The 26,013-nt window shown below is 53.7% G+C and overlaps 10 protein-coding genes across 10 annotated transcripts; all 10 read left to right on the plus strand.

Annotated features, from left to right (window-relative positions):
* Positions 1 to 2,508: 2,508 nt before the first annotated feature.
* LMJF_09_0003 (conserved hypothetical protein) lies at positions 2,509 to 2,943 on the plus strand (the record flags this gene model as incomplete). The annotated part of the gene is made up of 1 exon (XM_001681110.1): positions 2,509 to 2,943. The coding sequence occupies one exon, from the start codon at positions 2,509 to 2,511 to the stop codon at positions 2,941 to 2,943; it is 435 nt and encodes a 144-aa protein (XP_001681162.1).
* Positions 2,944 to 3,540: 597 nt separating this feature from the next.
* Positions 3,541 to 4,662, plus strand: LMJF_09_0005 (conserved hypothetical protein; the record flags this gene model as incomplete). Its single annotated transcript, XM_001681111.1, has 1 exon — positions 3,541 to 4,662. One exon carries the CDS (start codon positions 3,541 to 3,543, stop codon positions 4,660 to 4,662), a length of 1,122 nt encoding a protein of 373 aa, XP_001681163.1.
* A 475-nt stretch (positions 4,663 to 5,137) lies between these two features.
* Positions 5,138 to 5,641, plus strand: LMJF_09_0010 (conserved hypothetical protein; the record flags this gene model as incomplete). Its single annotated transcript, XM_001681112.1, has 1 exon — positions 5,138 to 5,641. One exon carries the CDS (start codon positions 5,138 to 5,140, stop codon positions 5,639 to 5,641), a length of 504 nt encoding a protein of 167 aa, XP_001681164.1.
* Positions 5,642 to 6,873: 1,232 nt separating this feature from the next.
* On the plus strand, positions 6,874 to 8,733 carry LMJF_09_0020 (conserved hypothetical protein; the record flags this gene model as incomplete). Its single annotated transcript, XM_001681113.1, has 1 exon — positions 6,874 to 8,733. One exon carries the CDS (start codon positions 6,874 to 6,876, stop codon positions 8,731 to 8,733), a length of 1,860 nt encoding a protein of 619 aa, XP_001681165.1.
* Positions 8,734 to 9,176: 443 nt separating this feature from the next.
* Positions 9,177 to 10,142, plus strand: LMJF_09_0030 (conserved hypothetical protein; the record flags this gene model as incomplete). Its single annotated transcript, XM_001681114.1, has 1 exon — positions 9,177 to 10,142. One exon carries the CDS (start codon positions 9,177 to 9,179, stop codon positions 10,140 to 10,142), a length of 966 nt encoding a protein of 321 aa, XP_001681166.1.
* Positions 10,143 to 10,832: 690 nt separating this feature from the next.
* On the plus strand, positions 10,833 to 11,582 carry GPI12 (N-acetyl-D-acetylglucosaminylphosphatidylinositoldeacetylase; the record flags this gene model as incomplete). The annotated part of the gene is made up of 1 exon (XM_001681115.1): positions 10,833 to 11,582. One exon carries the CDS (start codon positions 10,833 to 10,835, stop codon positions 11,580 to 11,582), a length of 750 nt encoding a protein of 249 aa, XP_001681167.1.
* A 1,775-nt stretch (positions 11,583 to 13,357) lies between these two features.
* On the plus strand, positions 13,358 to 14,131 carry LMJF_09_0050 (putative endonuclease III; the record flags this gene model as incomplete). Its single annotated transcript, XM_001681116.1, has 1 exon — positions 13,358 to 14,131. One exon carries the CDS (start codon positions 13,358 to 13,360, stop codon positions 14,129 to 14,131), a length of 774 nt encoding a protein of 257 aa, XP_001681168.1.
* A 660-nt stretch (positions 14,132 to 14,791) lies between these two features.
* Positions 14,792 to 15,187, plus strand: LMJF_09_0060 (putative RNA-binding protein 5; the record flags this gene model as incomplete). Its single annotated transcript, XM_001681117.1, has 1 exon — positions 14,792 to 15,187. One exon carries the CDS (start codon positions 14,792 to 14,794, stop codon positions 15,185 to 15,187), a length of 396 nt encoding a protein of 131 aa, XP_001681169.1.
* A 2,061-nt stretch (positions 15,188 to 17,248) lies between these two features.
* On the plus strand, positions 17,249 to 20,953 carry LMJF_09_0070 (putative RNA helicase; the record flags this gene model as incomplete). The annotated part of the gene is made up of 1 exon (XM_001681118.1): positions 17,249 to 20,953. One exon carries the CDS (start codon positions 17,249 to 17,251, stop codon positions 20,951 to 20,953), a length of 3,705 nt encoding a protein of 1,234 aa, XP_001681170.1.
* Positions 20,954 to 22,419: 1,466 nt separating this feature from the next.
* LMJF_09_0080 (RNA-binding protein 5-like protein) lies at positions 22,420 to 23,157 on the plus strand (the record flags this gene model as incomplete). The annotated part of the gene is made up of 1 exon (XM_001681119.1): positions 22,420 to 23,157. One exon carries the CDS (start codon positions 22,420 to 22,422, stop codon positions 23,155 to 23,157), a length of 738 nt encoding a protein of 245 aa, XP_001681171.1.
* Between the last annotated feature and the right edge of the window lie 2,856 nt (positions 23,158 to 26,013).

Raw genomic sequence — 26,013 nt, forward strand, 5'->3', positions numbered from 1 at the left:
AACCCTAACCCTAACCCTAACCCTAACCCTAACCCTAACCCTAACCCTAACCCTAACCCTAACCCTAACCCTAACCCTAACCCTAACCCTAACCCTAACCCTAACCCTAACCCTAACCCTAACCCTAACCCTAACCCTAACCCTAACCCTAACCCTAACCCTAACCCTAACCCTAACCCTAACCCTAACCCTAACCCTAACCCTAACCCTAACCCTAACCCTAACCCTAACCCTAACCCTAACCCTAACCCTAACCCTAACCCTAACCCTAACCCTAACCCTAACCCTAACCCTAACCCTAACCCTAACCCTAACCCTAACCCTAACCCTAACCCTAACCCTAACCCTAACCCTAACCCTAACCCTAACCCTAACCCTAACCCTAACCCTAACCCTAACCCTAACCCTAACCCTAACCCTAACCCTAACCCTAACCCTAACCCTAACCCTAACCCTAACCCTAACCCTAACCCTAACCCTAACCCTAACCCTAACCCTAACCCTAACCCTAACCCTAACCCTAACCCTAACCCTAACCCTAACCCTAACCCTAACCCTAACCCTAACCCTAACCCTAACCCTAACCCTAACCCTAACCCTAACCCTAACCCTAACCCTAACCCTAACCCTAACCCTAACCCTAACCCTAACCCTAACCCTAACCCTAACCAGTACAATCGTAACCCCGTACGCCTTTCCACGTTGCCGCTGACTCTGGTGGTGTCTTCCTGTATGTTTGTGGTCTGGACATTTTCTTAGTCTGCTTTTCGTCGACGTTTTTATTGCCGAGGCTTGTTTACGCGCACCGGTGGTACAGACTGCTGGCGGGCTTGTGTGGCGTTTTCAGTTTGTGTGCGGGGAGGCGCATTTGAAGTTGGTGATGGCACTTTGTCTTAAAAGAGGGCTCTGAAGAGAGGCTGGCAAGAGAGGAAAAAGGTTTAGTTTTCGGATTTGTGATGAGGAGGAATAGTGCAAGGCGGAAGAAAGACACCTATGCAAGCAATCGAAAATAGGATAACTGTGTGTTTAAGTTTTTCATTTGAGGGAGAGCAGATTAGCAGTCACACATAGTGGGATTGTAGACGAAAAAAACGAGCCGAGAAATTTGTAGAGGAGAAAAGAAACCAGTGGGCCGCTTCTTTGTAAGGAATGCATGGTTGTGACACGGGGGGTCCTACATTCTAAGGCATGCGTTCGCGCGCTGCACGCGGGGAGATCCGCATCAACACCCACCCGCGCGGGCCATGTAGCGGTGAGCTCGCGTAAATAAGCGGGACGCTGCGAAAGCGAAACGATCCCACGGACGCATCACACTGAGATTTTTTGACACACTGAGTATGGCATCTGCGTTGGTGAGGCATGTGGAAATGCGAAGCGGGCATTATCACTCACCGCGCCTGAAGTAGAGCTGGGGGCCGTCACGACATCTGTATCGATTTCTGTGAAGCGGTGAGAGGCACATCACGTAATCTAGGTGTTTTGGTCACCAGAGGAATTGTTTTGTTTTTGCACACCAGATAGCACGCTTAGCCGCCATAAAGGCACACCACCCCACCGGCCCCACAGTGCAGCACATGAGGGTATGGGGGGTGTCATGGTGATTAGTCTGTTTTACGCCGTCTATGTGGGACTGAAGTGGCCAGTAGAAGGGGGTTACATAGACACGCACCGCGGATATCGACGTAGGATTCACAGACACCAGCACCAATGCGAGGACACCGACGCATGAGCTACGCACGATGGGTGGGGTGCGTGGGCTTTGCCAACCCCTCTTCTCGATGACGGGGGGGGCGGCCTTCGTTTTTCGGCTCCTGAACCGCCCCCCCCCCCCTCTTGATGCGAAAGTGGCCCCCGCCATTGACGCAGAAAGTGGGGTTTTGAGCGTGACGGCTGACGCGGATGGCGGCAGCTTGGCGCCGCTCGCGACGGCCATGGGATGGAATTTCGTCGCCCCACACCAGTGAATAAGCTGATTGCGGAGGAGTGCAGGTATTGGGTTTTCCGGCATGCAAGGTGAGGTGGCATTGCACGTCTGCCTGCAGAAGAGAGAATTTATTATTATGTGACGGGAAACGTAGGAGCATTCCCCCCTCCGAGCTTTGTTGAGATGGGCTCCTGCTAACGAAGTCCTGAGTTGCTGCATTCTGCATGGTGGAGGAAATAAGGGAAAAACCATACCATGGGATCGCTCTGCGTCGGTTGATTCTCGCTTCCTCGCTCTGGTTTGAAAATCGCACGATGAGCAGAGAGGACTAAGGCTGATGGAGGTGTGGGTGTAGCACATATGGCACCTGGACTTGTTAGGGGCATGTACCCTGTTTGGATGGGGTGTGTTTCCACGAGGAATAATCCGTTGTGGAATGGCGGGCGACGCAGAAACGTCTATGATGTCCCTGAGATATCTGAGAATGCAATGGTTCCTCGTCTTCCCTTTTCCTTTGTCATTTTTTTCTGTTTTTTTGGTAACGCTTGTTAGTGGGATAGAGTTGACTATTTCTGTTCACAGTAATGGGAAAGGAAAGCACTGTTCCGACAGGATGCGGTGCTGTCAATCGCGAAGTAGTGTTGGAGAGGATGTTAGTAGAGGAGGTCGCAAAGCGAGATGATGCAGAGCGAGCGGCAGAGGAATTGCGGAAGCAGATGCAGCTGCTGAAGGCAGAAGCCCTTGACCTGCGACAAGCCCGCGACTTGACGAAGGGTTCTGTTTTGTGCACAGCTGCTGCCCACGAAGGCACTGCCGTATCGACTGTCCGTGATGCAGAATGTGCAGAGAGTAGGGAATCTGCTCTTAAAGGAGAGAATCATCGGCTGAGGCAGTTGGTGAAACGGCAAAATGCACTTATCGATGTTCTGCGCAGGCAAAAAGTTCTGCTTGAAGCTAGCGCCGCTATCAACATATCGGTGCGCGACTTCGACAAGCAGCTGGAAATCCACAAGGTATAGAGTCGGTTGTTTTTTCTTGCTGGCATCTGAGCTGAACAGTTAGGGACCCCCTCTGAGAAACATTGCTAATGGTGGTTCTGGTCGATTTCCATGTGCTACGCTGTGTTAGAGGAACGGTGATGTATGTGCATGATGCAGTGCTCATCTGGATGCGCTTTTTTCTTCTTCACTTCAAGGTGCGGAAAGTTCGTAGGCTGCTGCCGCGACGAAGAAAAGGAAGGAGGGCGAAGGCACAAAAAAAAACACGAACTGAACAACGAGAGCGCTAGAGAGTTTTCCGATGAGGATAAGTACTGGCTAAAGCTAGCGCTTTCTTTTCCCGACTGAGACTCCTACTATCGGGAACATTTTTGCTAAGATGTGGTCAAGGGCGTGCGAAGGGGAAAAGCAGCTATGAATGACGCGAGCGCATATGTGTTGCAATGACAGGACTTCTTTTCGTGGATCAACGCTGCAAACCCACGCGGACAACGACCCTGTGCTCCAACTTCTGACACTCGATTTGTTCAACCTCTTTGAAGCTGGGCTTTCCTTTTAAAAGCAAGTCGTATTGATGATGGTGATAGGCTAAGCGGAAGCCAATTAACCTTATCGAAAATGACCTGTGTTACCGGAGACGATACCGGTGTTGTGAAAATATGGGACATCTCGAAAAGCAGCGGCGCGACGCTCAAGTTCTCATTTGGTGAGCAGAGCCGGAAACGCGCCATTATGGGCATGTGCTGGCAGGATAGTAGCACGTCTTCTGTAGCATTCTCATCGAGTAACGGCGTTCTTTCTGTGTTGGACATCAACGATTACGTTGTCAGCTCCTCTGTGAAGGCGAACACAGTCGCAGGGCTGCCGAACGCCATGTCGTTTGTGAAGGGAAAGCTTGTTGTTGTCTCGAAAGACGGCGAGGCAAGCATCTTCAGTAGCGATCTCACATCATCATCTTGTTTTTCGGGCAACGGTCCAATCGATGCGGTGCATATTCACCGCAAATTTGGCATGGTTGCGATGGGTGGCAGGGAGAATGATCTGTGCGTCTACGACTTAGCCTCCGATTCCCTGGAGGAACCCGTTTTCAAGGCGCGAAACGTTCGAGACCACATTTTGGATGTTCCATTTCCAGTCTTTGTGACTGGAGCGTGCATTGTGAACCCGTATGTTTTTGCCACTTGCACTGCGTATCACCAGGTACGGTTTTATGATCGACGTTCGAATGACCGACCAGTGCAGGAATTCGAGATTAGTCGAGAAATTGAACGGCGCCCAACAACAATGCTGCAATGGAACGCAAACAAGTTCCTGATTGGAGAGGCCAGTGGCGACGTTCACTTGTACGATACCCGACGGGGTTTTTGCTCTCGCGCGAAGCTGCGTGGCGGTGTCGGAAGTGTAAGGTGCATGTGCAAGCATCCTGCTGGTCACCAAATTCTCGGTGTCACGGGCCTGGATCGGAAAGCGCGTCTTTACCACGTGCCGACGGGAAAGTTGCTTATGTCAGTGTACGTAAAGCAGAAGGCGAATTGCGTGCTACTTGACAAACAACTGCCGATGAGAGATAGAGTTGCGGTGTTCAGTGGCGTTGTGAACACGAAGCAGCCTGAAAAAGCCAACACACTAGGAGATGCGTTGTGGGATGACATGGACCCGGTGCTGGATGACCTGGACGAAAAGGCAATGGTAGCGGACACTGTCGCCGAGAATAGGCGTAAAGTGCAACGAAAAGAGTGATTGAGGTCGATCGATATTTTTTTTCTGCTGTATGGTATGATGGAAAAGGTGAATAAATCATAAAGGGGGCGCGTAAGGATTGTATGTCCTACTGTGAGAGCGGAGTGACGGAAAGGCGTCGCCGTGTTCCACAGTCAATTTGTTTGTGCGATTAAGGAGTAAAACTGTAAGCCAAAAAAGATGCACAACAGGACTGGTTGACTCGCGCATCCTTGCTAGTAAGCTGTTTTGAGGGTCATCAGCTGAGGGGCAGCAGTGGTGCGTGCGGTATTTCGTAAATCCATGGGAAGAATGCAGCAGCCGACTTTTCACCATGGAAGGGATTGACTCAGCTGAACTGAATGTGGCAAATGTGGTGCGGGACCTTGAGCATTGATTCAGCGTGCGTAGAGGTGCATGTATCTCTTTGTCGTTTTTCGCGTCGCGCGGAGTACTGTGGCGCTGTTCTTCCTGCTCACACAGAGGTGATATCTCAATGCTCTACTCTCTTTTTTCGCCGTTTCCGTCGTCTGTTGTGTGCACGTGTTGCTGGCTAATTTCACCAATCGTATTCGTGACAAGAAGCAAACTCAAGTGTAGTATTGTGAGCAGCATACAGCTGCGGTGTTTACCTGATCTTTTTCTACCGCGCCACATTTTTGTTTTGCATCGAAAAATGGCCTCCTGCCGCACTGGCCGGCTTCCCATGCCGGATGATCCGCTGTTCAACTCGACGCACATGCACGGTCTGCGCCACAGCAGCCGTCTTGCTGGCCTTGGCATGATTGCCGTGATTTGGATTATGTACGAGAAGCTGCGCCACTCGCACCACTACATCACTTACAAGGGCCCCGAGAACCCGTTTGCGCGCATTCGTCATCGCCGTTTCCCTGGTGGAGCGTTCATGTTCGGCTGGGGTAACAACGGCTTGAATCGGGATTGTGGTATCAAGGAATTCGAGTGCTGGGCCGGTTACACTGGTAAGGAGTACACGTACTAACTTCGTGCCTTCTGGGTGTGTACTCTTCAGCTGGTTTATAACATTCTTTTTCCTTTTTGTTTGCCTAGGGCTTGTAGTCAGGGTTAGTAGCACTGGAAGGTGTTCCTAGAGTGCATCAAAGAAACGGAAAATATGCTTGCATTTAGTTTTGTGCTGATTCATGGGTTTGTTTATGAAGCAGAGAAAAATACGGAAGAAAAGCGTAGTCTTTTCGTATGCGTGAATCTACACGTCGGTGGCTCTCGACTGTAGTCGCGTGGTGCGAGGCTGTTGATCAGCAGAATATGATGATCAAAACAGGGCACACTCTGTTTGTTTTCAGCACGCACGCACACGCACACGCACACACACACACACACACACACAGCACGGAAACGGATTCATGATCGCCTCAGGGGAGGATGGTCGATGCTAGTTGGCAAGTGAACGGATGCGTGGAATTGGTTTTTACTTGAATTTCTTCTGCTACTATCACCGGCTTCTCTCTCCGTGTTTCTCCCTCTTTCTCCTCATCTGAAAATATTCCGTTACCAGAACCTCTGCGCCCTGCCTTGCGGACGACTTGCTTCTTGCGGGGATGGTGACACGCGCTAGCCTTACAGAAGAAGAAATTGTCTCGTCTCCTTTATCCGGAACATCGAAGGACAGGTGTTGGAGATGAACAGAGGTGATATCGTGCGCAAACAGCAACAGCCATCAGCCGCTGCGTACGATCGCGACAAGTTTCTGGAATCCATGGAGCGGTACTCGAACTATGTGAGCTCGTGGAGTTGGTTGATCGGGGGGCCCTCTAGCTATTTTGTCGTGGAGTCGGAACAGTCGTCTGCTGAGCCTTCGCTCTAGCAGTAGGTGTTTTTTGTTGTTGAATTGGCGTATTTTTACTGTGGTGGTTTTTGAGACAGTATCTGCTGCGCGTAGGAACGCGCTTCAATTTGTTTGTCTTATTGCTCACGAGCTTGCGTCTTCCACAACAAAAGAATGAACAGAGGTGTGGCCGTTCGTGGAATCGAAAGGAGCGAGCTGAGTCTTCCAAATCCCTCAGCTTGTCGAAATCGCGCTCGTTGCCGTCTCTATGCTAGCCTTTTGCCTGGATGGGGGCGTGTTTTTTGTGACGCGCCACCTTCCCCTGATCATCATGCTACCAATGCCGTTGGTTCTACTTGAAACACTGCTTCGTATACCTGTCGTTTTCTTTCAGTTTTTTCCATGAGTTTTGCAGCCTTTCCGAATCCATGGATCCAAAGGAATTTGTTCAGCGCTTTCCAAAGTCGGCCCTCAGCGCCAAGCTTGTCTTGTCTCTGGAAATTACAGAGCAACGCGATTTTGTTGTGTCGCTCATCGACGACGCCGTTTACTGCGACTCCTGGGAGGCTTACTTTGATTTCGCCGAACGCAATAATGTTGCCATTACGGAGGATGTGGCGCTGGCTGCCGTGCAGGCAGTTGGATTGGATCCACTCAGCGCCCCGTTGTGGGTAAGGGCTGCGGCTTGCTGCGAATCAGTGGAATCGCGAAAGAGCCTGTACGAGTTTGGCCTCTCGGTTCCGTTACATGGCTGGCAGCGCCTCTTCGAGGAATATCGCCGCTGCACTGACGGCCATGAGGACGATCACGTGCTTTCGGAAACCGAATGCTGGTGTGTATCCAATGTGTTGACAGCGGAGAAGTGGCCGGACCGTTACGCCAAGCTGGACACGGACACCGAGGCGGAGAACGTCCGGCAAGCTTGGCTGGAGCTTTTTGCTTGTATGTTGGCGGGTCTGGCGTCCACGGCGATTGCCAGGGACCTACAGTTGCGGCGGATGGAGCTAGCGATGCGTCAAATGTGCACTCAGTTGCCAGGGGATGACTCATGTTGGTACCAGCTTGCCCTCTTTCAACTTTGCATCTTAGAGGACGCCGAGGCGGCTAGGAAGACTGTTGCGTGCGGGATAGCAGCAGCAGGGTCATCGTTCGCCTTAGAAAACATTGCCTCCGTCGCGGATGGTGTTGTGGGTGTCAGCGACAGCAGTGGCACCTCGAGCGCTGATGTGCTCAGTGCAACAAAGGCGCTGATGCAGCAGCGCCGTGCTGCGGAGGAATTGGCGTTAGATGGGGTTACAAAAGACCGGGTGCGTGCTTTGCGCTCTGTAGGAAAGGCCGCCGCTCAGCAGGGGCTTGGGGACTGGAAGATCTTCTCGCAATGGCGATGTGCGGAAGACATGGCAGCCCACGACACCAAAATGGCCGCCAAGGTGCTGGAGAACGGCATGATCTGCTGCTCGCACTCCCCGGCTGACGCCCTCCTGTTGGGTAGCGAGGCGGCACAGTACCACCTCTTGCAGCGTCACGAGCGCGAAGCGCTGGGCTACGCGGAGCAGCAGATTGAGCAGCAGGCCGAGCTGCATCACCGCGGCAAAATCTTGGCGTCGTGGAACAGTCTTGTGCGCATTGAGAACCTCCTTGGTCTGAGTTTTTCGAAGGCGGCGAAGCGGCGTGCCGAGCTGTTTCCGCAGAATCGCATTTCCACGTTCATGGAGAACTGCAGGGTCGGCGACTACTTGCCGTGCGACAAGAGTACCTTCCAGTGGGCCCGCTTCGTGGAGGACTATCAGGTGGACAAGGCATCTGTTGAGGAGACACCTTTTCATGGAATCGCGCCCCCGCGAAACGAGGCGGTGGCGGTAAAGCGTTTGCAGCAAGTGGAATGCGAGACACCTGACGACTCGCAGTGGGAGCCGTTTGTGCCGCCGCTCAGCTGCTTGCCTTCTCGCGAGGAAGAGAATCCTGACGACGTCACCGGAGTCCGAGAACTGCGCGGGAAGCTTGTATATCGCGTGAAGATGGACGCGCGCACAGCGGCACGGTGCCAGAGAGAGAAAGCAACCAGACAGCGCTCCATGACGGGAGAGAAAGCCGTCGAGCGCGGCGGCGCTCTCGGAGCGCTGGTGCGACGTGTGCGCCCAGTGAATCTTACGGTTGGGCAGACGAAGCGGTTGCAGTCGGTCTCGGCAGATTGGGTTGTTCACGTGCTAACCGTTTCGGAGCTCGATTTGGAGCGCACGCTCAAGGAACGCGCCGAGCGGCAGGAGAGTCACGACATGTCTGTGTAAGAAAGGAAACTCAAGAGGAAGGGGCACCGGGTTCTGACGCAGAGCAGAGACGCTGCGTAAGGGATCTGGGCGCTGCCATCCCTCGTTTATCCGTGAGGTACAGAGCGCGTTAGGTGGGCATCCTCATGGGATGATCATCTTATGCGGCTGTGCAGTGAAGCAGCCGACCAAGAAGCAACGATGCAACAGAAAGCAGACGATCAAAAGGCCCCAAGTAGGTGCAGGAACGCGAGGCACGCTGAATAAGTCATGCTATTGGTGCCAAAGCTTGCTGGCTCTCGCTCTACTCCTCTCTATGTCTTGCGCTGAGTCCTTGCAACGGGTTCTTTTCTCTTTTCTCCTCTTCTGCCTTCTGCTTTCATTTGTCGTTTTCTCTTTCCGCGTCTCGTGCACCAATGCGGATGCGTTGTGTCTGCCAAGCTGCATGATCGATATCAGATGTCATGATGGCGCAGGAAGTTGTGACAGGCGAGGCGCTGCGTGTTTTAGGGCGCAACCCCTTCGAGGGAATCACCACGAAAACGCGTCTGCGGCAGCTGCTGCAGACGCACCAAGGCAGAGACAAGCTTTTCAAAGTAGTGCAGTACTTGTTGCGCATCCGGCTGTGGTGGAACTCCGTTGACTTCAACGTGAACTACGTACCAGGCGAGAATTTTTCCCGAATGGAAAAGAATCTGATGACCATCGTAAATAGTCGCCGCATGTTCCGCCTCGGCCGTTTCTTTGGCGAATTTGTTCGCATGCGCGTAACGCTCATCAAGGCATCGGAGCTGGTATACATTCCGGTGAACGGTGGCCAGTGGGTGGCTCTATTCATTCAATGCCAGATGCTGCTAGATATGCTTGCGAGGGGTTTGCTATTCGTGAAGTCCTTCCTGGAGGACGTCGCCTTTCTCGTTCAGAAGGGCTTCTTCCACAGCAACGTAGCTGGACGTCTCATCTACGTGGCAACGCGATGTGGACTTCCAGTTCTGACAATTGACTTGTTTCTGAATACGCTGCGTCTTTACCAAGGCATTTTAGACGCATCCGCCACCAAGTCCTCGAATGAAATCATGTTCTCAAAAGACTCCTTCTCTCTTCTGTCCAAGTATGACCGCGTAGATAAGCTGCGCCGCAAGTTGGCGTCCACGACCGATGAGGAGAAACTGAAGGAGGTCATCAAGGACCAGCAGCGGGCGGCGAACGACACCAACGACGAGAACGTCGTATACGTGGAATCGTATGCTCAGCTGCTGTGGACCGACTTCGAGCTGCACTGGATCTGCGTAACGGAGGCGAAACTGCTGCTGGACATCTTTGTTGCTCTCTCAGGGCTGAGGGGATGGAAACTGCAGGGGGCTGTGAGTACCGCGGGTTTGTTCTCTGGGCTGTGCTCCGTCTACCGCGTGTGGACGTACGGCCGCTAGCCTTCGCCCTCCCGCCCGTGTTGTGTTGTGCACGGCTCTTCCACTTCGTCGTCGTAACGCCAGTTGAAAAGGGATGGCTGACCTATGCATATTTGCCGCCTAGTCCACCTGTGCTTTTCTGCGCTCTTCAGTTTTCGCCTTTTCACTGGGACGAAGATTCGCGTCCTCCTCCTCGTTTCGCTGTTACTTGATTGTGCTTCAGTCTTCTTTGCTTGAAATATCGCTCTTTTCTTGCGCCGGCACACGTGCCAAGGAGGGCGTGCCGCTCGGTGATGTGAGGCGGGAGGGTGACGGTGCCTATTTTCCTCGGGGTTCTCCACCATCAGGTGCTGCGCAGCAACTAGTGCCATTACGCGTCGCTTGCGGAGCAGCATAAGGCTGTGCGTACAGGACTTTACGCGGGTCACTCAACCCTCCGCTGTTGTCAGCCTCCACATGACCTGGACACCTGGTACATCTCCCCAACCCCCTGCTCACTCAGAGACACTTTTTCCACTCCCACGCGTGCTTCTCTTTGTCGGTGGTTTCTGCGGTCACCGTAATTTTGCGCCTTTTGATCAAACACTCGGTTTTCCTGTTGTGCTGGTGCTGAAAGGCAGCGGTACTACGGCGCGAGCACACGTGCTGTGGCTTCACTATTCCTGTCACTTGGGCTGCTGAAGCGGACGCTGGCGTGGCAGGAGCCGCAAAATGCACAGTATCACAGTTGTGTGCATCAGCGTGGTGCTTGCGCTGCTGCTGCTTCTGTGGATGAAGATATCAAATCTTGCCGGGACGTCCGTTCGCAGTGACGTTCTGTTTGTGTTTGCGCACCCGGATGACGAGGCAATGTTTTTCACGCCACTCCTGCATTCGCTGCGGACACAGCGGGTCACGGTGCATTTTCTGTGCCTGTCCAACGGCAACTACGCCGGGATGGGAAAGGAGCGTGAGAAGGAGCTGTACGCCAGTGGCGCTTTCTTTGGGGTGCAGCGGCGTAACATCCGAGTCGTCGACCACGCCGACTTGCAAGACGGCATGTGTAATATCTGGAGCCCGTTGCTTATTCGCAGGGAGATCGAGTCGTACATGCAGAAAGCCGGCAACATCAGCACCATTGTTACATTTGACAAGTACGGTGTCTCTGGTCATCCTAATCACATCGCCGTTCACAATGGCGTGCGGGAGCTCAAGGAGAACATGCCTCCAGGGATCCTCCACCTGCAGCTCAGAACACGGAGTCTGCTGTGGAAGTACGTTGGACTGCTGGCTGTTCTCCCTTATGCCCTGTGGTCATCCACGTGCGTTAGTCGCGCCAGCTTTGTCGCCGTCATTCCACCCGCATCAGTCTGGGAGAGCATGGCCGCAATGCGCAAGCACGCCGGTCAGCTTGTCTGGTTTCGGTATTTGTTTGTCATTTTCTCTTCGTACACGTACGTGAATGAGATCGAAGAGCTCTAGCTGGAGGGAGGGAGGCAGAGAGAGAGAGGGTGGAGTGTAAGGCGTGGCAAGACTGCACAGAGCAGAGGGTAAGATAGTGAATGAGTCACTGTCGGCTGATGCTCACGTGCAAGAGAGCTTTCTGCTCTTTTCGGTTTGGGGGCTTTTGCATTATTGTAAAGAACACTGCTTGTCTTTGTGTTTATCGACAGGTGCGGAATGGTTCCTTGATGGACTGCCTTGGTGCCGAAGAGAAAAAAATCGTAGCGGCGTTGTGGAGTCCGGCAATGGAGACATGCGCCGGACCGGCTGCGAGTGCTCTAATTGCAAGTCCATAGTTGGAAGTTGTGTATCCGTTTTTTCTTGTTTTGCCTTCGCCGTACATGGGCGCGCAGGCAGACGTGCGGGATCTCGCCCCCCCTCCCCCTTTTTCCCCTCCCGCTCTCTCATTTCTTTCCAAGCCGTACCATCCTGTTTCCCTTTCGCTCGACTGCTTCTTTCTCTCTGCTCGCCCGCCGCGTGATTTGTCCCGCTTATTTGTTCATCGTGAGGGACAGATGTCGAAGACGATTTCCGACACGCTCTACGTAGGGTAGATTGTCACGATACTGACTGATGCGCATAGCCTCCTGCTCGCCCGCCGGCAGACTCGCAGGCTGACGTACAGGAGAAGCGACGCTTATCGGCAACTGCTACCGGGCCGCTTTACTGATAGTCCGTGCGAGTGGCGGCGGCAGCCTTACCGCGAAAATGAGACCAACAGGTTAAGCTGGTTTGCTTCTCTGATACTGAGCGTCATGGCACAAGGGACCGCGTGCGTTGCTACTATGACGAAGCTCAGTGGCGAAGGGCTCACACCGTGAATTGTCCGACGTATGGGAGAGGAAGAGCTAGTAGGAAAGAAAGCATATGTGCAGCATCAACTTTGGCAATTGAAAGACGGAACACATTGTTCCAGTTGCAGGAATTCTGTTTCGAGAGCGTGACGGCAAGGAGCTGCGCGATAATGACCTGTTTGCTGGACACCTCAGCATGGATGCCAGGATGGTTTATGTGCTCTATGCTGTCGCCGACCACTGGGTCGCTGGGATCGGTGTGAATGTACGTGTGCACCGTGTTTCGCAGCGCCTGGACTGCTGGCCAAACAAAGTCAAGTCTTTGGAAGGCACGCGTCATGCACTCGAATCCTTCCACGCGAGCACTGGCGGAAGCTAATCGCAACCTGTTCCCTCTGGGAAAGCAGGTGTATACCTCGAGGAACTCCAAGTGCGGCATGTGTTTGGTCAACGACGTGTGCGTCTTTTCGCTACTTGTCCGCAAAAGGTGATATGGAAGCACAGCTGTGTATAAAGTTGACCACATACTTTTTTTTCCTATCTGGCTGCTACACGGATCTGCGGAGGTTGATGCCCGGTCTTTCAGAGTCCAGCCGTTTGCTGTCGCTCAGTCCCATGTGTTCCTCGCCGATAATACTACCTTTTTTATTGTCACACACTTTCTTTTTCTCGTAGTGATGTTGTACTGCTTTGCATATTCGTCCGCTGGCAAGGGAATCCGCTAGCCTATAGAAAACGTGGCGAATCTACCCGCTAAGAATCAAGGGCTTGCTGTGTGTCGCGTCGTGCCTGTGTCCTCGCCAGAAATCGCTTGACAGCGACACAGCACTGCATACGTCACGACAAGTGATATTTGGATGACGTTTAACTGTCTACATGTCCCTGACTGTCGACCCCACGATCTCTTCTCTGTACGTACGCACGCTCTGAAGGAAAGACGGACGAGCGGGACTGTGGACCATGAATAAACGCTCCTTTACCCCACCATCGAATTGGGCGCAGCTTTTCGCGCGCCTGGAGGATTATCGAAAACACTTAAAGGCCCCGGTTGACACGATGGGGTGCCACCGCCTCCGCGACGAGACTGCGCCAAAGGAGGTTCAGCGCTTCCACACGTTAGTGGCGCTCATGCTCAGTGCACAAACAAAGGACGTTGTGACCGCGGCTGCGATGGATACGCTCATCAAGCGCGAACTGACTGTGCAGTCGGTTCACGCGATGACGGAGACAGAACTGGATAAGCACATCTGCAAAGTTGGGTTTCACAATACGAAGGCGAGGAACATCAAGGAAGTTGCCGCGATTCTCATGAAAAACTACGATGGAAAGGTACCGCGAGAGTACGCAGAGCTGATTGCACTGCCCGGCGTCGGCCCGAAAATGGCAAACCTGTTTTTCCAAGACGCCGATCACCGTGTTATTGGCATTGGCGTCGATACACATGTGCACCGAATCTCGCAGCGTTATCGGTGGGTACCAAGCACCGTGAAGACGCCGGAGGACACGCGCAAGGCGCTGGAGTCGTGGTTGCCTCGGGAGCACTGGGGAACCATTAATTCTCTCATGGTGGGTCTCGGCCAAACAGTATGCACCCCACTCCGCCCGAAGTGTGACATCTGTGAGCTTAGCGACATTTGCCCGAACGCGTTCAAGGAGAGACGGCAAAAGCGCCTCCGTGCAAAAGCGCCCCTCATGGAGAAAGAGGAGCCTGTGTCGCACAGGAAGCGGAGATGAACGTAGTGTGCTGCTCTGCAGTACCATCAGTGGACGTGTCAATCGAATTGGCCTCCACCTTGTCACCACAGGAGGTGCGCTCGCTCGAACGGTGTTTCTTTGCTGTTGTTTGCATGCGCTTGCTGTCGTCGTAGTAGGTGTTGGATGGCACCATTCCGCTAGGGAAGTAGCAGTTTTTCTGCTCCCTCCTCCCCTCTTCCCAGAGGAGAACAGCTGTGAAGAGGATCCCTGCGCGAGTGTAGATGTCTCTTTGTGTATGCGGCGCGATGAGGCAGTTACCGTGTCACGCCCTCACGTGCTTTTCGACAGGGTCGCACCTATGCCCTATTGTCGGCAGCTCGCGCGAGTGCGCTCGCCGCGCGCCAGGGAAGCGATGCCGCTCGTGACAGCTCTCGTATAAGAGTCGCATCGCTACTTGTTCTTCTCATCATCTCCTCTTTGGCCCCTGTATCGCTCTCTGCTCTTTGGAAACTTGGACACGCATTTCTCATTTGCACTTTGGATGAGCAATGCCAGATAACTTGAAGCTTCAAGCGTCCAAACCCATCAGCAGCTTTCTTCCTCGTTCGCTTCCTTTTTTTCGGCTTTCTCAACGCTCTCTCGTTCTCTCACCGGCAAACAGAATCAAGGAAGAAAAAGAAACCACTCAGGTCTCCAACCATGTCCTACCCATCTCCGTTCACTCGCAATGTGTACATTGCCAGCCTGCCGGAGGACTACTCCGAGAAGGATCTACTGGATCTATTCTCTCCCTTTGGCCGTGTCATCTCCTGTACGCTGAAGTACAACAAGGAAACCGGGCTGTGCAAGGGGTACGGCTTCGTCTTATTTGAAAGTGAGCAGGATGCGCTGAACGCTGTGATTGCGCTCCAGGGTCACACCGTCCGGAACACACGCGTCCAGGTGCGCTTGGCTCGTCCGGAGGCTTCGGCGAAGAAGATGTATCCGGTGATGATGCAGCAGCAGCTGATGAGTGCGTGCATGCCGTACCAGCCGGTGTACGTCATGTACGTGCCGTCGCCCGTGTACAGCCCGATGCCGTTGGTGCAGGGTTGAGGAGTGCACGGGAGAACGTCGACGCGTCGTCCGAGGCGTATCCTGCCTGCTGTGAACAATGTCACAAAATGACAGCTCCACGCAGCGGGAACACGGCCTGTGTGTTTCTGAACAGTGGCACAACTCGCTCCTTCATTTTTCTGATATTGCTGTTCCAAGTATGCATCCACTACACCCCCGCGTACTCCACTCAACTGAACTTATGGATTTTAGTGTTTACTCTCCAACTCCCACCAACTACTTTCTCGCATTTTTATCTGCCCTTTGTCTCCATTTTGTATCATGCTCCCATTTCTCTTTTTTCCCCCTCCTTTTTTTTCCTGTCGGTTTATTTGATCTGGATTTCGTAACTCTATCGACCTCCACCTCTCGCTTGTTTTTTTTCTTTTTTTCAGTTGATTGTCTTCTACATGAGCTCGGAAAGTCGAAACAAAAAGAACGCTGCACATATTGTCGCCTCCTTCCCCCCCCCGCGTGTGTCACGCCAAAAATGTGACGGAAAGCCACCAGAGGGCTCTTGCGGTGAGCAAGAATGACAATGAATATTTTGCAGGCAAAAGGCGGTGAAGGAAAGTTCTGAAAGATACAGTGCAAATAAGGTACAAAGCGAGAGGACCGAACAGAGAAAGAGAGTATTCGAAAACGACAGTGATCAAGTGCCAAGGCAGAGAGAGAGAGACAGCTTAGTTGAGAGGCTGTCTCGGCCTCGTTCCGGGTGCTCCTCTTCTTGTGTGCACTTTTTCTTGTCGTTCTTTCTCTTCCTCCTCATCCTTCGAACCCCTTTTTTTTTGCTCATGCTAACGCACAGCGATATATGTCCCCTGTGCACTCCGACTGAAGCTAAGAATCTGAACAGAGAGAGGGAAAAACGAGAGGAACGGAAAGCGATACACCTTCGTCCAACACGTATTTTGTTTGGAAGGAAGAGAGGCTTGCTCCGCATCCGAAGTCATCTGTTGCTGACTTCCTTGTTTCCTGTCCCCTTGAAACAGCGTTGGCCCGCTGAAGACAGGAGAAAAAAAGCGGTGGAACAGGCGCAGCCGTGACAGAGAGCTTGCGCATGTGTTTGTGTTCAGATACAGCAAAGGTAGACGTGCAAAGCAGTGTGCCAAGCTTGCAAGAGAGCTTCTGTGAGCGTGCTTAGCTTCTCAACGACCAATGAAACAATAAAATAGCCACATCACAAATTCCGGCACCGCGACATGTGACACATGCAGCACAGCGACAGTAGGGGGAAGAGCAAGTGTGCTGTGCTTGAAGGATACTGCATGGAGCCACACGCGAGCACCTGCCGTGAGGGAGCTGTGAAACGTGCCAGCACGCGCCTGTGTCACTTCACCGACGACACAACTCATCGCGCTCAGTGCCGTCGGCTGCTTATTCGTCTGCCACTCAGCCGTCGTTGTATACCTCCTGTTCTTCTGCGCGAACGCCTGTAGCTGCTCTCTGTTCTCCCCCTTGGTTTGGCTGAGGTGTGCTTTGTGCCCCTCTGCCCTTGCCATGCTACTCGACTGCCATCTTTCTTCTGCAGCCTTTAATCCGACAACCCCTGTCCTACTGGTTTGCATCTCGTGTTTTCCTCCTCTGAGTATCGTCGTTTCGAATACTATTCGCGGCGCCATTGTGCTCAGTTCTTACCGAGCACCCCAAGTCTCGCCAGCTTCACTCGCAAGCAGCAACTGTGATCTTGCCGTGCTGCAACTGTATCCACACACGCGCTCACACACACACACACACACCTCCACCTGCGCATAGGTGAGCAGAAAAGCATCGGCAAACGTATCTCGGCGTCAGGAAGAAGCCTATGACGCAATGGGACTCAACCGACAGCGGAAACCACCCAATCCAGGCCGCGGCGGCCGCGGTCGAGGGCGAGGACGAGCGGCAGCACCTGCTGGCGCATCCGCGAAGGCAACCCCGTCGATGATTACCAACGCCAGCAGAGACCTCATCATCGATGTACTGCATCACGCTGCCACGGGAGGCAGCGTGCCAGTATCTGAGAAGCACTTTGATGCCAACATCTCTTCTCGCATCACGTTGCAGCGCAATGCGCCGCTTATGCCTTCTGAAATCCTGCAGCGGCTTTATGAGGGCTTGGGTTTTCCGCGAGACCTTGTCACGCAGTACCTGACGGACCTCGCTCAGGCGGCTGAGGTGCCTACCTTTAGCGATGTAACGGAGCTCCTGGATGAGGCGGGGCCTTTTCAGTCGTTTCTGGTCCGCAGCTGCTTCGAGCTTTTCAACTGCATGACGTGGTTCTCACGGGAGGAGAGCGACGACAAGGTGAGCCCCGAGGAGGGCGATGCGATTCTAGAGAACGAGATTGGCACGATTGAGAGTCTCTTCAGCGACAGTTTCCTTGGTCGAAAGCACTTTGACGACGATGACACAAGCGACCGCGAACTGTACTTCGGCTTTCGCACCGCTTATGAAAAGCAGTTGCTCGTAGTCGTACGCTTCCCCGACTATTATCCGACAGAGACGCCGGCGATTTACGTGCAGTCGCTCCGCAGAATCTCACCCGAGTCGCTGCCAAGTCTTGTCGTGGCGCCGTCGTGCACGAAAGACATTTCGGCCGTCGACAGACGCGCCATCATGGATGCAGCCGTGCAGGCGATAAATGGGTTCGTGGGTGGTGGGTGTCTGATGGCACTTATCTCTGCCATTCACGGCGCGGTGTCATCAATGAAGGAAGTGCGGCCGGTCTCGTCGACGGCGCCGCTGGATAGGGACGCGGCCGCAAAGGAAAGGTCTGCGATGCAGCAGCAGCGCAAGGCGTTCCTTGGTGCTCTCACCGGCAACCGTGTGGCCAACAAGAAAGACACCGAGGAGGCCGCAGAGGACGAAGAGGATCGCTTTATTCAGGTCTCGATGCCGGAGAAGGTGGAGTTGGCGACCGTCGATGCCGCCAGCGTCGGACGGGAGACGCAGCGCCGCGACTTCTTAGTGTCCGATACCGCCCTCGACGTGACTCTCAAGTCCTCGTGGGACAAACTGAAGACAGAGGGTTCTCTGCGCAAGGCGCGCGACTCGCTCCCGGCACACACAGTCCGTGAAACGCTGCGGGCGGCCTTACAGAAGCACAACGCCGTCGTTATTGGCGGTGAGACCGGTAGCGGTAAAACAACTCAAATTCCACAATTCCTATACGAGTTCATGTGCGAGGAAGGACATGGCAGCTCAGCTAATATTGTGTGTACTCAGCCTCGTCGTCTTGCCGCCACCTCCGTCGCTCTGCGCGTCGCCGAAGAGCGCGACGAGGCGGTTGGTGGCACGGTCGGCTACTCGATTCGCCTAGAGAACTGTGTATCCAAGAAGACGCAGATCACCTACTGCACCACCGGTATTGTGCTGCGACGGCTGCAAACAGACAAGTACCTTGGTCGTGTCAGCCATGTGGTTGTGGATGAAATTCACGAGCGGGGCGTGGATACGGACTTCCTGCTTATCCTGCTACGCGATTTGGTGCGGCGACGACAGGATCTGAAGGTGGTGCTGATGAGTGCCACGATGGACTCGGAGCTGTTTGCACGGTACTTCGATGGTGCCCCGGTCATCTCCATCGCAGGACGCACCTTTCCAGTAAAGGTGATGCACTTGGAGCAAATTATCCCTGAGGTCAACTACACCCTTGAGGAGGGCTCGCCGTTCGAGAAGATTAGCGGGGACAGAGAGACGCGACGGCGCAACACGCGCAAGAATGTGCTGAACCTCGACTTGGAGGACGTGGAGGAGGACGTGGAGCGGGAGAAGGCGCAGCACAGGCTCGCAGAGGTGGTGAGGGCGTCGCCCAAGACACTCGACACACTTGCACGCATGAACTATGACGTGATCAACTATGAGCTGATCGAGTACATTGTGGAATATATCGACACCGCGCTGCGTGCACCAGGTGCAGTGCTGGTGTTTCTCCCTGGCATGGCTGAAATTCAGCGATGCCTAGAACAGCTGAAGCTCAACCCCCGCCTCGCCAAGTCGTGCCTCTTCTACAACCTGCACAGCTCGCTCGGGTCGTCGGAGCAGCAAGGAGTTTTTCGGCGGCCACCAGCCGGCAAGCGAAAGGTGATACTGGGCACCAACATAATGGAAACCTCCATCACCATCGACGACGCTGTCTACGTCATCGACACCGGCAAGGCGAAGGAGAACCGCTACAATGCCCGCAAAAGCTTGTCCGAGCTTGTCACGGTGAACATCTCCAAGGCAAACTGCCGCCAACGACAGGGTCGAGCGGGTCGTGTGCAGGAGGGCTTCTGCTTTCGCCTTTTCACTGAAGCGCAGTTCGAAGCCTTTGACGATCACCAACTCTGCGAGATGCACCGCGTGCCGCTGGAGAGCCTCATTTTGCAGATTTACGCCCTGCACCTAGGCGACGAGGTCGAGTACTTGCAGAAGGCGCTGACCCCTCCCGAGGAACGCGCGATTCACAGCAGCGTCAAAGTATTGACGACGCTTGGCGCGCTGACCGTGGAAAAGCGACTCACCTCACTCGGACAGCACCTCGCCAACCTACCCCTTGACGTGCGTGTGGGCAAAATGATCATCCACGGTGCGCTGCTTCAGTGCATCGATCCTGTGCTCACCATGGCCGCCTGCCTCGCCACGAGGTCGCCCTTCATTGCATCGGTAGATTTTCGCACCGAGGTGGAGAATATGCGGCGCGCGTTCGCCGGAGAGACGCTCTCGGATCAGCTCTCCTCGTGGTTTGCCTACAACAAATGGGCGTCGGTCCTGCAACAGAAGGGTAGCGGCGCCGCACGCAAGGCATGCGAGGACTACTACTTGTCACCTGCCACACTGAAGCAGATCGAGTCTACGAAGCGCCAGTATGAGCGCTACCTGTACGAGGCTGGCTTCCTAGACAACGCGCCGAGGTCGCATATGTCACCGAGCAAGTTCATCTTCCCACCCTTCACAACGTTAGACGATCGTGTATTCGAGGCGGGAGGGCAGCACTTCAACGAGAACTCCACCAGTACGCGGTGCATCTTGGCGTGCCTGGTCGCTGGACTGTATCCCAATGTCGCACAGATGCGGATGCCGCGCGGGTCTCGCAGCGTGGGCGGTGGCAATTACGGTGGACGACACACTGTGAAGTTCACCACCTTCGACGGGTCGGAGTGTCTGGTGCATCCCTCTAGTGTGGCGAGCAAAGAAACGTCATTTGCGTCGCCGCTGCTTGTGTACGTGGACAAGGTCAAGACGTCGGCAACGTTCCTGCGCGAGGTGTCGGTAGTGGCACCGCTACACGTAATCCTGTTCGGCAGCGGCAATCTAGAGTACCTTGCAAAGTACGAAGAGCTCTGCGTGGACGAGATGACGGCGTTTAAGTGCCGCCAGGAAGATGCGGCGTTGCTGACGCACCTCAAGAGACAGCTGGACTCTGCTCTGACGCAAAAGATTAACGACCCATCGAAAACATGGGAGTCAATCAGCAGTGTGGTGGTCCGCGCCATTGTGAAGCTCCTCAAAGAGGACGGTGCGCGCGCTGGCGGGCTCACGATTATCGATCGCCGTCAGCCGCGGGAGCTGTTGACCGAGCCGCTGGTGCCGGAGGCGGCGGCGGCCCAGCCCGTCATTCCCGAGAACCAGCCCTTCAAGACGAACAAGTCTTGCTTTCTGTGTGGCGAAACCGGGCACGTGTCGCGGTACTGTCCGCACAACAGCACACATCACAAGGGTGGCCCCCCGGTTCGCTGCTTCATTTGCGGCCAGTGGCACTTTCCCCAGGATTGCACACTGGTGAAGGCACTGAAGCGGTAGTGCGATGCGGCACCGTGCTTAACTTTTTTCCTTTTCATTTGACTGGACAGCATGTTAGAGGCACGGCCGTCTGCCGATTTATCTCTCACTCATGCCTGTTTCCTGTTTTCGTCTCACATCAGGTATTCTATAGCTTCGTTTCGCGTTGCTGACGCTGCGATTGCAGCAGCCAATTAAGCATGACCCTTTCCCCTCACTTGATTCACAGGGGGGGGGACGATCATAATGGAGCGCAACAGAAAAAAAAAGCGACAGGGGGTAGTACGCATGCACGGCTGCCTGTGCTCGTTGACGTCCGCTCATCTGGAAGCAGAATAGGTCAAAGACATCTGAAGCGAAAATCCCGCTGTGCTCAAGGGGGGGGGGCGGATACAAGAAGGGGGCATCACACTACCCCCTTGCTTAACCTCTGGAATAGCCGCGAAGGGATGTTGTGACTGCACTGCTCCTTGCTTCTGTACAGCAGCTACCACGCCGCTCCCTCCGGCTCTTTGCCGTGCCGTGCGTATTCGCAGCCCTCTATCTGCAGCTCTGGGAGACCTAACAAGGTCCCCGCGATCAGGTGCTGTGGAAGCAGTCGCACAAGCACACATACACACACGCACACACACATATACGCCCGTGCCTTCTCTTTCTGTTCCTCTCCGCTGCATTGCACTCGTCTCCATGCGTCTCTCCCCCTCCTCTGTCGATGCTTTCGCTCTTGTAACCCTCTTCCTCTGGTATCTAGCTCACACTTACGTACCTGCTGCCTTCAGTGTTTTCTTTCGCACCCCCTACCCCCTTCCCGTTTCTCCCGCGCGCCAGTTTTCTCCGTGTGTTTGTGGGTGTGTTGAGATACGCTTTCGATCTGTCTTTCCGCACACTCTCTCGTTCTTACCCTCTGCACTTGCAAGTCCCTTTGGTTTTCTCTCTCCAGGTCTCATGTAATAGTTCTGTGCCCTCACGAACTTATCCCCCACTTTTTTCGGCTACCCCCTCCCCCCTCCTCCTTCCCTTTGTGGGTGTGCTTGTGTGCGTGTGGGTGTGACTTTTTTCGTGCTGTGTTTGACGCGTTTTTTTTTGTCGTTTTCTTACCCTCACTTCGCCTCTGGCTCAATTGTGTGTGCTTCCTTCCTTGGTTTGTTTCTTACACCGCAAACCCCCTCCTCCCCTCTCTCCCCTTCTCTCGCCCATTGCTTCTCACGCACGTTACGCAGATCGCATTAACTGGTCTTTTTTCTCTGCGTTCATCTGCTTGCTCCCCTTAGTCCCTTGCTTATTTCTTGCTCACGTTTTTTTTCTGTGATACACACAGTTTACCAAGCAAGCATATATATATATATACATACATACATATATATATATATACATACATACATATATATATATATCATTCTGTTTCCCTTTGTTCTCGCCCGCCCCCTCCATCTCTTCCCCATAGCACCCAAGTGCGCCATTCCGCAGCAGCCGATTTTCACACTCCAATGATGCACCCGCGGCCCGCCGCGCAGTCTGTCAATGAAGACACGTTGAAGCAGAGTCGAAATGTGTACGTCGCCAGCCTGCCGCTTAGTTTTGACGACCAGCAGCTTCAGGACCTCTTTTCCCCTTACGGACGTATCGTTTCCGCACGTATCATGCGCGCCAAAAAGTCACATGCGTCGAAGGGCTACGGCTTTGTCATGTTCCGTGAGGTTAGCAGCGCCGAAAAAGCAATCGAAGGCCTGCATGGCCGTGTTGTGGATGGCTCGCGGATCCAAGTGCGTCGCGCCAACGCCGATGCGTCCATGACGTTTAGTAAAGTGTTGCACACACCCGTTTGCCCCCGCAGCACGCCGTCCACGCAGACCAACAGCACCACGTGTGTTTTGCAGTGCACAATCCCAGATGCCCCCGCGCAGCATGTCATGTGCTCGACAGCTCTTCCGCAGGCCGCCACCAGCCTGTACGCAGCACAGCCGTCAACCTCTCCGTATGCGATCGTTGCGCCAAGGGCCTATCAAAGCCAGAATCCGACCCCCGTATCGATTAATCCAAGTTATGGTGCCATAATGAATTCCCATGTGCTTCAGGAGCAGAATGGTGGCATCAGTGCCACCTACTTTTCGCACGTGCAGCCACATCAGGTGTCTATGCAAGCTGTGCAGCAGCAGCAGCCTGTCTACGTGGTGCTTCTCCCCAACGGACAGCATCTCGTCCAACCTAACCAGTTTTCCATGTAGTCACGCACGAGCTCAGTCCACGCGAGAGAAAGGAAACACACGGGCAAAATCGAATTGCATACCGTGCCGCTGTAAAGGAGGAGGGAAGTCGCTTAATCATCATCCACTGATTCGAGCTTTGAAGCGATGGCGTGAATCCGTTGCGCGCAGGTGCGGGAAAGGACCCGTTTATCTGCGTCAGGCTGGCTTTGTTCTTTTTCGTTTCCAGCTCCATCTCCTCGCTCAGTACCCCACAGTCCCGTGGCTCGACCCTCCCTTCCCCCTCCGCATATCCGCACACGCGTCAGTTTTGCCATTTACTTTTGTGTGTGTGTGTGTGCGTGTGTGGAGAGGCACCCTGTATAAACTGAGTGCCTTGTGTGGTCCCTTTGCCTTCAAAGTGCAAAAGGGCACACGGAGGGACGCCCACGGCACTCCACAAAGTATCACGAAATAAGGGTGTGCTCCCACCCGGTAACCTTATAGCAGTACGAGGTTTGGGGGATGTGTATCTTGGCAACTGCCTCGAAGCATGGGCTCATCGCACAACGCATGTGCGGAGGCATGTACCGAGGAGCTGTACTCCTTTTCTGCGCAATCCGCTTCTCACTTTGTGTTTCGTCGTTTCTTGCTCTCAAGCAACGGTAAATAACGGTAGAGCATACGCACACATACGGAGACTCGCATCCATGTACAACAACAATCGCCATCATCATGCCGACCGCTATCATCTATGAGAGGCGGGGTATGAAAGCAGTCGAAGGAAACGATAGATGTCGACTCTGTTTTGTTTGTCTCCTTGGCGTTTGTACTCTACCTTTCATTTCGTTGTTTTTTTTCCCGGTGCTGGCACAAGCTTTGACTCTGCCTCTCTAACACTCTGCTCAGTTGATCAGAGGCAAATGAACACACGTGTTCCATCTTCTCTGCCTTTTCCTCTTCCCTCGTCATCGTTTTTTTTCTCCTCCTTCTGTTGGGCCCCTTTGTGTGAACAGAGATTTATGTGTTTACATGAGTGTATGTGTGCGTGCGTGTGTGTGTGTGTGTGTGTGTGTGTGTGTGTGGGCATGTGGGTGGGCGTGTCTCGTAGCGAGAAGAGCGGAAAATAAAGGGACGAGCCAAGAAGTAAATGACGTTACGAGTGAAAACTGAGACTTCTCTCTCCTCTCACTGATTCTCTACTACTTGTAGATGTGTGGCGAATAGTGTGCTCGAGAGTGAGAGGACGAGGGATGGGCCGCCCCGTTTGTCTCTAAAAGAAGCGAGCACACGTAGCGTATGCCTCTCCTTTGTCGACGGAACATACACACACGCGAAAAACGGAACTGAAAAAAAAAATACAACGAGATAATCACAAAAAAAAGGCATCCAACTCGAGAATAAAACAAAAAGATACGCATCTTTGATTCACAGTTCCTGTCTTGGTGTTTTCTAGATCTTATTTTTGCTGCGTTTTTGATGCCGGTTACTGCTCGCTTGTGTCATTTTGATCCTTAGTTTCGCCCCCCACCCCACCCTTCCCTTCCCTTTCTCCATACTCCCTTTTTTTGTCTTAACTTCACTCCCTTTGTCTCCTACTTTGGTTTCGCCTCCACCGTCTCTTACTGCTGTTCTATGCGTGGATGCCTTCTCTCGTCCTCGTGCCCTTTTCCGCTTTCATTGTCCCCTCGGTTTTACGCTCTCATTCCAGGTTGCATCGCGTTTCTCTCATGTCTCTCCGTTCACCCTGGTAATGACAAGGGGGGACGCCTACGTGCGCCGTGTCTCAGGCCCCAGCATCCCACGTTGTGGTGGAGTCGAGCAGTATCGCCTCCCACTCTCTTCGTGCCAATGGCGAGCCACCTCTGGTGGTGACACTGTCAGCAGCGACCTGCAGCAGCGAACACGTTCCTATCATTTATATGATGGGCGCAGTGCCAGCATGACTGGAACGCATCTCGCTGGCCCTCACTCCCTCCTAGTGACGGGAGCCTGAGTTCCACCCCGAGGGGGTATGCCCGAGATGGCGGCCGGCGTGATGGGAGGTGCTTCTGTGAGGTAACCGTGAGAGCGGATCGCGGGTAGCGTGTGAAGCAGGGGCCGTGCTCAGGTGACAATCGAGGCATCGCCGCAACGCGTGCCTACGGCTGCTTCACATCACGCGATCGGGCTTGTGACGGGGCGGGGGAAGTATAGTGGAGTTTGACTTCTGCTATATGGCTGAGTGGATACGCTGAAGAAAAAGAGCTCCCGCCCCTTTCAGATCAAACCGTCCCTAGTGAAAGGCAATGACAAGAGACACGGTGTCTCCCACTGAATCGGATACGTGCGTGTATGCGTTCAAGTCATCCGACTTTTCCTTCAACGCCTCGCATTCGTGCAAAGGCTGTTTGTTCGGCCCCCCTCCTCCTCCTCCCTTTCTCTCAGTTGTTGCCCCGTTTCGATAACGGAATGCAAACGTCAGCCCACATCGAAGACACGCCGAAACGAAGAAATGGAAAGAAAGGCACGACAGATCATTCGGTACGCAAGTTCACGTTGTTTTTTTTTTCGTGTTCTCTCCTTCCGCCGTCTTCTCCCTGGTGTGTCTCTCCACGCGCGTGTGCTTTTTTGTGTGTTTGTGTCTGTGTCTTGTTGGTCTCTCTTAGTGTTCGTTCTCTGAAAAAAATGTTCGCCTCGTTTGTTTGTCGTTTCGTTGTTGAAGCAATACACTTTTTTTTGTTCTTGCCAAGCTCAGGCAACGAGTTTTACCACAAGAAGTAAGCGTTGCAGCAGTGCGTCTGAGGCTGATGCGAGACACCGGGAAGAGGGGGAAAAACGTGAGAGGAGGATGAGGGGAGGTTCCGTTATGGAGGGCACGAGGAAAGCGTGTAAGAATTATCTTCTTCCCTATTGCCC

This window comes from Leishmania major, chromosome 9, assembly GCF_000002725.2.
Source record: "Leishmania major strain Friedlin complete genome, chromosome 9".
In the NCBI taxonomy this organism is placed as follows: Eukaryota; Euglenozoa; class Kinetoplastea; order Trypanosomatida; family Trypanosomatidae; genus Leishmania; species Leishmania major.